At 42.6% G+C, this 15,002-nt stretch overlaps 2 gene segments (V, D, J or C); both read right to left on the bottom strand.

The window, feature by feature from the left end:
- Positions 1 to 2,171: 2,171 nt before the first annotated feature.
- LOC129339933 (immunoglobulin heavy variable 4-38-2-like) lies at positions 2,172 to 4,495 on the bottom strand. The segment is given in 3 exon segments: positions 2,172 to 2,236; positions 3,851 to 4,165; positions 4,437 to 4,495. Coding segments are annotated over 3 exon segments (429 nt in total).
- Positions 4,496 to 9,783: 5,288 nt separating this feature from the next.
- On the bottom strand, positions 9,784 to 10,474 carry LOC129339932 (immunoglobulin heavy variable 6-1-like). The segment is given in 2 exon segments: positions 9,784 to 10,109; positions 10,421 to 10,474. Coding segments are annotated over 2 exon segments (375 nt in total).
- Positions 10,475 to 15,002: the final 4,528 nt, after the last annotated feature.

Genomic DNA, 15,002 nt, shown 5'->3' with positions numbered 1-15,002 from the left:
TGATAGCTTCCCGATGGCTTGCAGGCTCTGCGACTCAGGTCGGAAGGCACTGTGGTTGCTGTGGTCTGGCTTGGTGCCATGGGGCCTCACTTGTTCTACCACAAGACACAATATCCCTGCTCCTGTCTGTTCCTTCCATGCTTTGCATCTGTTACATGCAGCAACTTCAAATGACAAGGCAGGTATCCACCCAAACAGACAATAAGGATGCTGCCAGCTAGGTAATCAGATGGGAGTTGAGGTTGGCACTGCCATTCGAATAAGTTGAATAAATAAATAAATTCCCAGTGATTCTAGGCTCCATTCTTTATTTTTCCCTAGGGCCCCAGAATCTTTAGACTGTATCTGGCTCACTTTCCCTACTTTTATCTCTGCAATAATCAAATTTTTTGTGTCCTTGCCTTGGTTTAGGTGAGAGGAACTGCCCAAACCATGTTCAAAATGGGAAGAGACCTTAATGCTGTACCAGCTAGACTGCCCCCTCAGCCATCTCTTTGTACTGTACAACAAAAACATCCAACTCAAAAAAGGCTTCCTCTACTCTGAGAAAGAGAGAGGGAAGCAAGCATCAGCTTCTTTGTTATACAAGGCACAGTATTTCCTGACATTCTCCAAATAAGTATCACTTCCGATACCGTATCACATTATTGCGAGTCTAGGTTGACAGCTTATTTTCCTGGTCGTACTTCTCTGCTTTCAAGAACTGAACACATCACAATTTATCAGCGTACATTTTTTAAGAGGGTTTTAAAAAGTTATAAATAAAATCGTCCTACTCACTGGGTAGGTGGAGAAATGAGAAAAGATATCATCACAGTATGAGATCAAGCATGATTCTTGAATAGAATTGTACAGGCCCTTTAGGGAGGCACTGGCATCTTGATGCTCCCATGGCTGTGGGTGAGAGACACAGCTGTTTTTTTGTGGCTGGAGAGCCAATCTCCATTATCACTCTTGATAGTGATCGGAAGATACCCACTTCTGCATCATTTGGTTAGTTCGACTGAAAGATTTACTACCTGGGCCATGTCGGGGCAGTGTCTGGCTGTCGAAGAGTTGAGAACCGGGAATGGAACATCACTGAAGCTAAAGCTGCACTGGAGTGAAGGACGACCCCTCCCAATCTTATCTATTAACCTTTCTCTTTGATCTTCTAACTACAGTTTGGAACCTGAAACACAGAATGAAGTTTATACATCTTGAGTGAGAAATAGTCTCTTGTCTAATTTGGAAGTGTTTTCTGTGTTGAAAAATAAGAATTAAAAGAAATGAATATATGCAGGAACATGATTTATTTATATTGGGAAAAAAGGAAGTTTTAAAACGGACATAGGGTGACTCTTTGCTATGTCTGATGAAGGCTATGTTTTTGTTTTGGCCAGTGTAATAGTTTGGCCTGAGAAGGTGAAAAGTAAAGTGACAGAACATTCCTGAAAGGAGATAAGCCATGCAAACAACAAACTCATGTTGAAAAGTCTTTGCTTCTTTTTCTCCCTGAATCTAATTTATATTCCTGGTTATAAATAAGAAAATTACCTTCTGGATTTGTGAGAAATAACACTATGAAATCGGACTTTTGTGCAGTAAAATAGTTTGACTTTATTGGAGTTTAAAAGAGAAGGAATTTACTCTGTGGGACCGAAGAAACTGGCCTCTTTTGGATATATACCCAAAGAGTGGAAATGGGCAGTATAAAGTTTATATCAGATTTGCAACCCAAATGTGAAATTGGAATGGACAAAGTTTATATTAGATCTACAATCTAAAGTGAGAGCCAGTTTGGTATAGTGGTTAAGAGCACGGGACACGAATCTGGAGAACCAGGTTTGATTCCCCACTTCTCCACTTGAAGCCAGCTGGGTGACCTTCGGTCAGTCACAGCTTCTAGCTCTCTCAGCCCCACCCATCTCACAGGGTGTTTTGTTGTGGGGATAATAATGACATACTTTGTAAACCACTCTGAGCGAGTGTTAAGTTATCCTGAAGGGTGGTATATAAATCGAATGTTATTAAAAAAAATGTTATTAAATGTGAAATTGGAATGCATAAAGGAAGAGGAAGAGGAACAAAAACAGAGTGGTTATGAGAACTTGAACAAAGAACTTTGGGCATAAATAAATAAGGGATGAATGGTAAACATAGGGGCCCCAAACTTATTGTGTGTTAAATTCTTAAGTAGAATTCCCTGCAAAATTATTGATGGTATATATTGTGTACTGAGCCTGGAGCTCAAAATGATTTCAGCCCAGAGTGATTTCAGCCAAAACAAGGTTCTTTATTGCAAGCCAGAAAAGACAGACAACAGCAAACACTAAATCCAACACACAACTCAAGACAGCAGAACAGAAGCCCTCAATTTATACACATAAACCACGCCCCAAGAATAGCCAGCAACCAATAAGAATGTTTACTTTCGAATGCCATCATCTGCATGAACTATATACAATGTATTGTACAGGCAAGCCACTGATTGGTCTTTATTGGAGAGGACAGATTGGCTGCTGCCTACAGAAAGTACCCAATGAATGCGCAGGCAAATGTAACCAATGATAGTGAAGTGCAGGCAATTGTAACCAATGGGAATGAAATGAATTAGGAACTTTGGCATATCATGAAGCTCAACACAGTGCATAACATTTAATACCGAAGAGGCCTTGTCTGTCCTAACTCAGTCTAATACACACAACACCCCTCCCCACTTAGTTTGGAACATCCCGTTGTTCGCAAAGTCCTATGGATAGGCTGGGGAAAGGTGAATCATAGAATAGAAGGAAGGATTATTTTATTATCTTGGTTAATGTGGATTTGAAAGTTAATTTATAGTTTAGACTAGAATTTTATAAGTTGGGAAATATGGATACAAATACTGGGGGGAAAGTATGTTTTTACTAATGTCATATGGGGAAATACTGAAATGGTTTATTTACCAACAGTGGAGGGACTGGATTGGAAAGCTTGTGGGCTTTAGTTGGGTTTTAGTCTATTGGTTTGTGTAGGCCACTGTAGGCCTTTATTAGTTATACATATTTCTTTTTCCTTTCTCTTCTATCTTTTTTAGCTTTTCCACAATAAAATAAAATAAAAATTGCAACATTGGATAGAATTGTACAGATGTGTGTAACTGCTTCCCCCTACTGGGCAATATGAGAAATTGTCAAGTTTCCGTTTCCACAGTGGGAAATGTTCAGTTCTGCTCTACCCCACAAAGGACTTATGAACTTATGCTGAGTTTATATATGGGAACTCAGGGCCAAGCTACAAGTGACGAATGACACATGAACGGCAAGTGGATTGAGTGGAGGGCAAGTGAACAGGGAGAAATACACTTGCTGTTCAAGTGTCATTCGTCATGTGTAGCTTGGTCCTCAGTGTGGCATAATACCCTCCATAGCAGCCATTGGACGGCGGGGATGAGCTCCATAGTCTTGAGAGTAGTTGTCAAGCCCGAGCTGGAAGTTGGAAGCTTAGCAAGACAGTCTTATTTCAGAATAGATAAGCTGGGATGAGCAGGTTTTTGGCAGGTTTAGCTGAGTTTTTAATGTGTGCTTTTTTAAAAAAAAAAACTTTGCTAACAGAATGTTATATTTTTCCAACTTACTGTTGCATTGTTAGACATCTTGAATTGATGGGTGAAAGGAAGTATCTGAAAATATAAATAAATAAGTAAAAATAACTCTGTTTCATGAATGCCATATTGTCACATGGTTTAAAATGCCATTTTGGAGCCTAGCCTGAAGAAAAACAAAGTCATGCCACAGAGGAAGAACTTGCTGCACCTGCCAGCTGTCTACTTAAGAAATGAGCTTCCTTTTTTTGTTCAGGTGCCAGCTTGCTTTGTGTCACCGTGGATCTCGAGCACAGTAATAGGTGGCCGTGTCTGCAGCCGTCATGGAGCTCAGCTGAAGGTAAAACTCATTCTTGGAGGAATCAGTAGAGATGGAGACCCTGCTCTGGATGCCTGAAGCATAATTAGTGTACCAAGTAGAACCGCTGTAGTATCCCCTTCCAATCCATTCTAGCCCCTTGTTGGGTTGCTGGCGGATCCAATTCCAATAATAGCCAGAAGTGATGGTGTAACCAGAGACTGCACATGTCAGTCGGATGGATTCCCCAGGTCTGACTGTTCCTGGGCCAGTCTGAGTCAACTGAATTTCGGAGAGGACTCCTGGTAGAAGGGAAAAACAAATTAAGCCAAATTATAAAATGCTAAGTTATATTCATGGCAGTTGGAGTGACTTTCCAGGTGTGTGTACAATAATTGAGATATCTTGACTGAAGTACAAATCTGAGTCACAGATAAGAACTTTAATTTTAAGTGAAACAAATGTTTTAATATCTGAAATTCTGCAACAAGTTTTTACACATCCAATAAAGGAAGAAAATATTTTCTCTGACCGATTCATAGACAAAAACAAATCCACGTTAGGATTACATACCGTGCTTAAACGCTGAAAAGATGCAGAGAAAGAGGAGTAAAATCTCCATTTTGTTTTCCAGGATGGCCTCTAGAACTCACGAGATTTCTATTTAAACAGGGACAAGACAAAAAAGCTGCTTTGCATATTCCACTCCAGCTTGGTGTATAGATATAAAGAGGACTGTGGAACACACACCACATTCACTCATCCTCAGATCTGTTGTATTTTTACCAGGGCTTTTTACCATGCAGTAACATTTTTAAAAATTATTTACTCATGTATTCATGTTATATATAGTCTGCCTTCCTCATTGAGAGGCAAGGAGGATTACACAGTGTTAGTCAATATGATTACCAATTGAAAAATTCAATAAATAATACAATAGGGTACAAATGGCTACAATTTAAAAAGCAGCATAAATTTGAATACAGGAATAAAGAGCGATAATTCCACTACAGGAATACAGAAGGAAAAAAGTGCTGAAATCAAAGAACAATTAATTAAAACATGCCATATTAAACAAAGTGGAAACTGCTCAGGAGTAGATATGGGCACGAATGGGGGAAAAAACCCAAACACCATGTTCATTGTTGGGTGCCATCCAAGAACAACTAACAACAAACATGGACGAATATGAACTGTTCCTGGACATGTTCGTTGTTTATTGTTCGTGGGGGTCAGAACCCCCCCCAACCCCCCCCACTTACCCCCCTCCCCTCAAACCCACTTGCCTGGCCCTTTAAAGATCCCTTTAAACTATCAGCTGGCAGGCGGCAGGGGGGATTTCCCCCTGCCGCCTGCCAGCTGATAGTTTAAAAGGCCCTTTCCTGCCAGGTGCAAGGGGCAGGGCCCTTTAAACAGCCCACAACCTGACTTTCCCAATGTCCAATACCCACCAAATTTTCAGGGGACATAGTTCTCACTGTCCTCTGAAGACCCCCCAAGTTTCAGAGAGATTGCACCCCATAAAAGGCATGATCCACGGGTCTCACCGTTGGCTGTCATTGTCTCTTCACAGAGGCAAAACCGGGACTCTCTGCTGGAAGTACTTTGAAGGGTTAAAGCCAGAAGGAAAGCCAGAAGGAGTTCAGACAGAGTTCAGTCCCTCCCAGCCTCCGGTTACCAAGGGGATTGATTGCAACAGGTGTCAGACTGTCTGGTTTGCAGAATGGCTGCCGAGGGCAACGAACAAGGCTTGCAATAACCACCTTTTTGTTTAGGATGGGGCCTCACGAACAGCTTGTTCGAGAACAGCAGATTAGACTGTTTGTTGTTTTTTTCTATTCGTAATGCTGTTCGTGCCCATGTCTACTCAGGAGCATAAAGTCTACATCAATGGACAGTACCCAGTTATAAAGTCAGCCAGCTGAGGGCCAAGCTACACATGACGAAAGACACTTGCCTGGCAAGTGGATTGAGTGGAGGGCAAGTGAACAGGGAGAAATACACTTGCCATTCAAGTGTCATTTGTCACTTGTAGCTTGGCCCGCAGGGCCAAGCTACACATGACGAATGACACTTGAATAGCAAGTGTATTTCTCCCTGTTCACTTGCCCTCCACTAAATCCACTTGCCGTTCAAGTGTCATTCGTTATGTGTAGCTTGGCCCTCAGTCAGCTCTCAGATCCTTCCTTCTGCTGGGAAAAGTCTAGAAACTTCTCTATACCAAGCCAGTTTGGTGTAGTGGTTAAGAGTGACAGGACTCTAATCTGGAGAACTGGGTTTTATTCCCCAACTTGAAGCCAGCTGGGGGCCAAGCTACAAGTGACGAATGACACTTGAATGGCAAGTGGATTGAGTGGAGCGCAAGTGGACAGGGAGAAATACACTTGCCGTTCAAGTGTCATTCGTCACTTGTAGCTTGGCCCTATGTGAACTTGGGTCAGTCACAGCTCTGTCAGAGCTCTATGAGGGCCAAGCTACATATGACGAATGAAACTTGGATGGCAAGTGTATTTCTCCCTGTTCACTTGAACGGCAAGTGGATTGAGTGGAGGGCAAGTGAACAGGGAGAAATACACTTGCTGTTCAAGTGTCATTCGTCACTTGTAGCTTGGCCCTCAGTCATTAGCTCACCTCCAAGGGAGTTCAGATCTAGGCAAAGGGTTTTTTCAGTCTTCTTCCCTGTGTGAATTGCCAGACAGGAACTGGGGAGGGGGGATCACAGCTGTTCCAAGAATGAAAACTGCTATCCCCATGGCAAAATAGAACAGGAGAAGGTTTTCCCATTTTTACTGTTCTGCATGCACTGAATACTCCATGTGGAGCAGAAAAAGCTGGTCGCTAATTTGCAAAATGGATTGAGGGGGTGGGGGAGTTATTTCTCCCGCTGCCATGGCATTCTGAGGCTGTTTGGCCTCCTCTTCACTTTTTAACAGCCGTTCCCCAAAGCTGCTACATATCTAGAGATACCCTGATTTGATTTCTTATTTTCTTGGTCCTACTTCTCTGCTTTGAACAGCTGAACACGTCAGAATGTATCAGTCTAGGAGAATCAAGAGAGTTCCAAAAAGTCATAACTAAAATCAGCTGTCACTTGGTAGATGGAGAAATGTGAAAAGATTTTGTAGAAGAATGAGATCAAGCATGATTCCTGAGCAGAATAGTACGGAGGTGTAGGGCCAAGCTACACATGACGAATGACACTTGAACAGCAAGTGTATTTCTCCCTGTTCACTTGCCCTCCACTCAATCCACTTGCCGTTCAAGTGTCATTCGTCATGTGTAGCTTGGCCCATAGAACTGCTTCCCCCTGGTGGTGAGAAATTGTCAACATGCATTTCAATCTCCTCAAAGGAAACATTCCATTCCTTTCTATGGGTCGCACTACAAGTGACGAATGACACTTGCCTGGCAAGTGAACAGACTCATGTGTATTCCACCCTGTTCACTTGCCATTCACTTGCTCTCCACTTGATCAAATGGAGCGCAAGTAAATGGCAAGTGAACAGGGAGGAATACACGTGAGTCTGTTCACTTGCCAGGCAAGTGTCATTCGTCACTTGTAGCGCGACCCTACCTGTCAAGGACTTATATTCTTATAATGCATTTATATTTGGGACTCAGGGCCAAGCTACAAGTGACAAATGACACTTGAACGACAAGTGTATTTCTCCCTGTTCACTTGCCCTCCACTCAATCTGTTTCCAGGCAAGTGTCTTTCGTCATGTGTAGCTTGGCCCTGAGTGGGGCATAATGCCTTAGAGGCCACCTTCCAAAGTAGCCATTTTTTTTCTCGAGGGGAGCCAATCTCAGGGCCAAGCTACAAGTGACGAATAACACTTGAACAGCAAGTGGATTGAGTGGAGGGCAAGTGAACAGGGAGAAATACACTTGGTGTTCAAGTGTCATTCGTCACTTGTAGCTTGGCCCTCAGTAGTTTGGAGATCAGTTCTCATTCCAGGAGAACCCCAGACCCCATCTGAAAGTTGGCAACACTAGCAAGACAGATTTATTTCAGAAGAGATGTGGACACAGAACAACTTTATGATGCTCCATGCCCTTGTCACTTATTGTTGCTTTGTTAGGTACCTTCAATTGAAGGAGATAAGGCAGAATCTAAATATTTTAGATAAATGCATAAGACACAGATGGGATCTCTCTTTAGAGGATCAAGTTAAGAGCTTGCAGGCGCTCTTGGAGCTAGCTTTGATGAAGAATAAACAAGCTGCTGCTGCTACATAAATTGCCCTCTTTATTTAAAACATGCCCATGTATCCATACTCATTCATGCTACTGTAACCTACAGATTGGACTACTGTAATGTGCTATACATTGCAGTTGCATTGCAGAAATCACAGATGCTTCAGCTGGTCCAAAATGTAAGAGCAAGATTCCTTCCTGGGTCAGCTACTTGGAACACATAACTGAAGTGCTGAGTCACTAATCCCCTCGCCCCCTGCTCCTTTTGCCCACTCCTACTCAGAGTGGTGGTGGGGTTGGAAACAACAAAATCTATGATCCTAGCTTTACCATAGAGTTTCTAATAATTTTTAGAGCTACTGTTTGACATTTCTGGGGTATCTGTAGGAATCATTGGAAACTCTATGGTAAAACCATATATTTTCCAATTATCCCAAGTTCTACCCTTTGTCACTTTCGACTTTGAACTGGAAGATACGTAACACTGAGGATGGCATCCCTACGCATAGCTGCATGATACTTGACAGGCGGTGCTGGACAACCTTATTCTCTAATTTTGGATGGAATTTATCTGACCCTTGCAGACGCAGTTAAGGGTCAGGGGGTTATACTGGATCCAACACTACTGCTAGAATAGCAAGTTAAGGCAGTTGCAAAAAAGACTTTCTACAAACTCAGTCTAGCCTGGAAGATGGCATCCTACTTCTACAGGACCAGTTTGGCCACCTGGATCCATGCCCTGGTAACATTGAGGTTTGACTACTGCGATGTACTGTACATGGGTCTCCCCTTTAAGTTAACTCAGAGACCCCAGTTGGTGCAGAGCACTGCAGCTCAGTTACTATCGGGAGCTAGAAGAATTAATATTAATCCCATTCTGCAGTCACTCCACTAACTCACACTGTAATCCACCTTGAGTCTTAGAGAGAAAGGTAGACTATAAATAAATTTAAATAAATAAACGCGATCTTCCGCATTTTTTTCGCGATCTTCCGGCGTGTTACGAAACGGCCCAGGTGTGCTTTATTACCTAAAAAGCCCTTCACACTCAGGGTCTCTCATGCACATCTCTTCAGTCATGGTGTTCAGGCAGCCTTCTCCTTGAGAATCCCTCACTTATTATTGTCCATGGGCCAAGCTACACATGACGAATGACACTTGAACGGCAAGTGGATTGAGTGGAGGGCAAGTGAACAGGGAGAAATACACTTGCTGTTCAAGTGTCATTCGTCATGTGTAGCTTGGCCCCATGTGGCAATTAGTCCTGGGTATCTCTGTAGCAGGTCCAGTCTTCTGGGATGAACTAACAGACAGGGAGACTTTGCATGCTGTATTTAGGAACGTGGGCCACAGTTTTATTTCAGAAGACATGTGGGGGCTGAGCTGTATTTCGGTAGATTTGACTGTGCTTGTAATGTGTGTATAATTTATTTTTAATGGATTATTGTAATGTCTTGTATACTTGTTACATATAGGTGCACTGTTAAGCTACCTTGAATTCAAGGAGAGAAGGCAGGATCAAAACATGTTCAGTAAATGTATAAGTAAAAGCAAGTCTCTCTTGTATGAATTTCACATTGCCGTGTGGTTTAAAATGTCTTTTTGGTTTACAGACTGAACAAAAACAAGACCACGACTTAGAGGAAGAACTTGCCATACCAGCCAAGTGTCTGCTTAAGAAATGAGCTTCCCCTTTTTGTTCGGGCACCAGATCAGCTCTGCGTCACTGTGCTTCTCGTGCACAGTAATAGGTGGCCGTGTCTGTAGCTGTCACGGAGCTCAGCTGAAGGTAAAACTCATTCTTGGAGGTATCAGGAGTGATGGAGACCCTGCTCTGGAAGGCTGAGGCATAATTAGTGTACCAGGTAGAGCTGCTGTAGTATCCTCTCCCAATCCATTCCAGCCCTTTGTTGGGAGGCTGTCGGATCCAGTGGTAACCATATCTATCAGTGATGACAGTACCAGATACAGCGCATGTCAGCCGGATGGACTCCCCGAGTTTGACTGTTCCTGTCCCAGACTGAGTCAACTGAATTTGAGAGAGGGCCCCTGGTAGAAAGAATGAAAAACATTCCTTTAGTAAGAATTTTGTAGAGTTAAAAAACAATGTTATATGCCTGACTGCTGCAAAGATTTTCCAGTTGTCTGTATAATAATTGACAGAATTTACTGTACTTGCTGATTATTTTCCTTAACAGATAAAAAAAATAACTTTAGACATAACTGTAACTGTTAAATGGTTAAACATCAGATATTCTTCAATGGGCTTCTCCGTGTCCAGTAAAGAGGGCAGATAGTAGTTTCTTCCACCCTCTCCAATTTTCTTTAGAAGAATGGAAATCCCTGTTAGGAACACGTACCTTGTTCAAGAGTTGAAAAGACGCAAAGAAAGAGGAGTAAGGTCTCCATGGTGTTTTCTAGGATAGCCCTCGAACTCATGAGATTTCTATATAAAGAGGGACAAGACAAAAAAGCTGCTTTGCATATTCCACTCCAGCTTGGTGTATAGATATAAAGAGCACTGTGGAACACACACCACATTCACTCATCCTCAGCTCTGTTGCATTTTCACCAGGGCTTTTTATCATGCAATAACATTTTAAAAAATTATTTACTCATGTATTCATGTTATATATAGTCTGCTTTTCTCATTGAGAGTCAAGGCGGATTACACAGTGTTAGTCATTATGATAACCAAGTGAAAAATTCAATAAATAATACAATATGGTACAAATGGCTAAAATTTGAAAAGCAGAATAATTTCAGAGCCATAATTACACCACAGAATATAGAGGGAAAAAACTGCTGAAATCAAAGAACAATTAATTAGAACATGCCATATTAAACAAAGTGGAAACTTCTCAGTCAGGAGTAGAGATGGGCACGATCCAAAATATTTTAATGATCCAGTGGATTGTGGATCGGTGCAGACAATGATCCTGAATTAACAATCCACGCCATCTCCTGTTCCCAAGCTGTGGCTCATGGAAAACGCAGCGGAGGGGCGCCCCGCTGTTCCCAGCGATACAGGAACGGTGGGTGATGCCAAGTTCAATTGTACTCTCAGTCTCTCTCCCCAAAGGCTAGCAAGGGCAAGAAAGAGCTCTGTCCCACTCCACTGCTGTGTTTGGCTGTCAGAGCTGCCTATCAGGGTTTGCAGGGATGAGATTGGGGTGCCCATGGCTACAGAACACCCCCTTCCCCCTCCATCCCCTGGATGTCTTCTCCCAACTTGTGACTGTTTTGCTGCTTCGTGGTTGGAAGGAAGCCCTGCTGATCAAGGAAAGCTGGGCTTCCATTCGGGTTTCCAGGGTGACAGAATGAGGGCAAACAGAGCTCAGGCATTCCCCTGGCTCCGTTGCCAGGGGAATAGATTGATGGCGCCTGAGTGTCTGGATCCCTGATCCGAGCCCGGACGCACTGATCCAGGCCTCTCCCGATTGCTGGATCGTTTGCCTTGGCCGATCATGATCCGCCGGGTCATGATTGCGCGATCGCCATTATCGTGGTTTTTATAGATTGTAATGCGGATCGTGCCCATCTCTAATCAGGAGTATAAAATCTACAGACAGTACCCAGTTATACAGTCAGCCAGCAGAGTTGACCCTCAGTTCTTTCGCTCGACTCCCTCTGGTGGGAAAAGTCTAGAACCTTCTCTATACCAAGCCAGTTTGGTGTATTATGAATGACAGGACTCTAATCAGGAGAGCTGGGTTTGATTTCTCACTCCTCCACTTAAAGCCAGCTGGGTGACCTTGTGTGAAATGCCAGACAGGAATTGGGGGGGAAATCACAATTGTTCCAAGAATGAGAACTGCTATCGAGATGACAGAAATCAGTTGCCCCAAAGAAAATAGCTGCTTTGGAGGGTGGGCTCTATAGTGTTATTTTCAGCTGAGGTCTCTCCTCTCCCCAAACACCACCCTTCTTAGGTTACCTCAGCAGCTCATAACCCATAACTCCAGAACTGTGCTAATTGATAATTATATCTCTGCTTCTGTGGGATGGGATTACCATGTCACTAGTCGAGGCGGGGAATACTCCACCTCTTGCTCCAGTTGGCTGCTGCTAAGAGTAGAAATGAGGAGGGAGAAAACAACAATATCTGCAATGTTAGCTTTACCAGAAAGTCTCCTGCAACTCCTATAGCTACTCTTGGTCACTTCAGGGGTAGCTCTAGGAATCACTGGAAACTCTGGTAAAACCATACCCTTTCCTGTGATTCCTTGAACTACTCATTTCTCATTTCTGATTTTTAACCACAAGTGATGTAACACTGATGCTGACAACACAACACACACACGCATACATTCCTTGTCCATAGCCTCACAACAATTGCTTCCGGGCAACCTTGACATGGAGATAGATTCAAGTCTGGCTTATTACCGACACCCAGGGCCTCTCAAGTACATTCCATCAGCTATGTTGTTCAGACAGCCTTCTCTTTGTGGGGCCCTCACTTAAGATGGTCCATATGGCAATAGTTACATCAAAGGTGTCTCAGTGACAGGCCCAGATTTAGAAGGTGGCCTAACAGACAAGGAGATTTTGTATTCTGCATTTAGGAAGATGTGGGAGGCTGAGCTATTTTTGTCAGGTTTGGCTGTGTCTGTAAGGTGTGCTTTTTAACTCCACTTTCATAGTGGATTGTTACACTATTTTAGGACATTATAACATTGCCACTTATAGTTGCATTGCTACCCCCCCCCTTCAACTCAAGGAGATAGGACAGGATAAAAATATTTTGAATAAATAAATTAAGTCTCTGTTTCATCACTGCCACCTTCAGTTTGAAATGCCATTTTTGGATCCTAGCCTGAATAACAACAAAGCCATGCCCCAGATAAAGGATTTGCAGTACCACCCAGCTGGCTTCCTTCTGCTTTTTGTTCAGGTGCCAGCTTGGCTCTGTGTCACAGTGGTTCTTGTGCACAGAAATAGGTGGCCGTGTCTGCATCTATCAGGGAGTTCAGTTGCAGGTAAAATTGATTCTTGGCGGTATCAGGAGAGATGGCGACCCTGCCTTGGAAGGCTGAGCCATAAGCACTTTGCCACATAGAGCTGCTGTAGTATCTCACTCCAATCCATTCCAGCCTTCTGTTCGGAGGCTGGCGGATCCAGTGGTAAGCATATCCATCAGTGATGGAAGTACCAGATACTGTGCAGGTCAATCGGATAGACTCCCCAAGTTTTTCTGTTTCCTCACCAGACTCAGTCAGATGTATTTTAGAGAGGAACCCTGGTAAAAAAAAAGGGGGGGGGTCTTTTTAAAAGAAATTGAACCAAGGTATAAAATATGAAACTTTATTCAAGGCTGTTGTTGAGATTTAACACTGGGAGTGATTCCGCACACGTTGGATAATGCGCTTCCAATCCTCTTTATAGATCATTTGGAACAGATTTTTTTGTGTGCGGAACAAAAAATCCACCTCAGATTATTGATTAAGCACATTGAAAGTGCATTATCCAACATGTGCAGAATCAGCCTGGGCTTAACACTGGGAATTCTGAAGTGTATTTCTACATATCAAACAAAGGAGACATATTCTTTTCTCTGACCCACCCAATTTGTACAGAAGAAAACAAATCCCCGTTAGGATTACGTACCCTGCTTAAGTGTTGAAAAGATGCAAAGCAGGAAGAGCAAGATCTCCATTGTGTTTCCCAAGGTGACCCCTACTCCAACTGAGCCTTCTGTTTAAAGCAAGAGAAGACAAAAAAAAACCCAAACCTGTTTTGCATATTCCACTCTGTATTGGCAATCAGATATAAGGAGGACTGCGGAATACACACCACATTTAATCCTCCTCATCTCTATTTTTTTCTTTTATTATCACTAGAGCACTTTACTATGCAATAACACTTTATAATTACTTAAGTTATCCATGTTATTTATAACCTGTTTTTCTCACTGAGAGCCAAACTACAAGTGATGCCTGACACTAGTTGGACACTTGTCAGCTTCCCTCAAGTTTGATGGGAAATGTAGGCAGCTTTGTGGAATGTTGGACAAGTAAGAGTTGAAGTCCATTGGACAGCAGTCAGAGAGCCAAGCTGCAAAACCAGGATGCCTACATTTCCCATCAAAACTTGAGGGAAGCTGACAAGTGTCCAACAATATCAGGCATCACTTGTAGTTTGGCTCTGAGATTCAAGGTGGATTACAAAGGGTAAGTCCATATGATCACCAGGTAAGACATTCAATAAACCATCCATTAGGGTATGTATGACTAAAATTTGAAAAGAAACATAATTTCAAATACAGGAATACAGAACCATAAATTAATGGAATATAGAGAAAGAAGAGACATTGGTGAAAATAAAAAGAATAATTAATTTGAACATGACCTATTAAGCAAAGTGGAAAGTACAGAGGGGAATCATTTCTACATTAATAGGTAGTGCACAGTAATACAGTCAGCCACCAGAGTCAACCCTCATGTCCTTCAGTTCCCTCCCTCTGGAGGGACGTAGCTAGTTCCTTCTCTGTACCATCAACTATTATAGGCCAGAAGAAAGGGTCAGCCACACAGCCAAGTATTTCTAAAATATTGCAGCTTTGATTTAATATTGCATGTAATATAAGGCAAGGAATGAATGGTGCGGACATTATGGGAATTTGAGTTGGGGCTTTCTATGCCTAATCAGATTTCCAAATATCCAGTGGATTTCCTGTAAAGCCAGAAGTCTCCAGCATGCTCTGCTATCTCTTTCATATTAAAACAACAAAAATAGGACCCATAGTTTGATTCAGGCTACATTCATTGACTCACTCCCAAAAGAGTTTCAATCCAGGGAAAGGGATTTTTCAGGCTGCTGCTTTTGCCCCGTGAAAACCGCCAGGCAGGATTTGGGAAGAAAAATCTCCATCTATCTATCTTTGCTCATTATTGCTTGTGTATGGTTTTGAATGAGCCACTTGGTTCCATAAGAGGAAAGTGT

The sequence above is a fragment of the Eublepharis macularius genome, chromosome 12 (genome assembly GCF_028583425.1).
Source record: "Eublepharis macularius isolate TG4126 chromosome 12, MPM_Emac_v1.0, whole genome shotgun sequence".
NCBI classification, from domain to species: domain Eukaryota; kingdom Metazoa; phylum Chordata; class Lepidosauria; order Squamata; family Eublepharidae; genus Eublepharis; species Eublepharis macularius.
The sequence above is the reverse complement of the archived record's forward strand: the minus strand, read 5'-3'. Positions and strand labels throughout refer to the sequence as shown.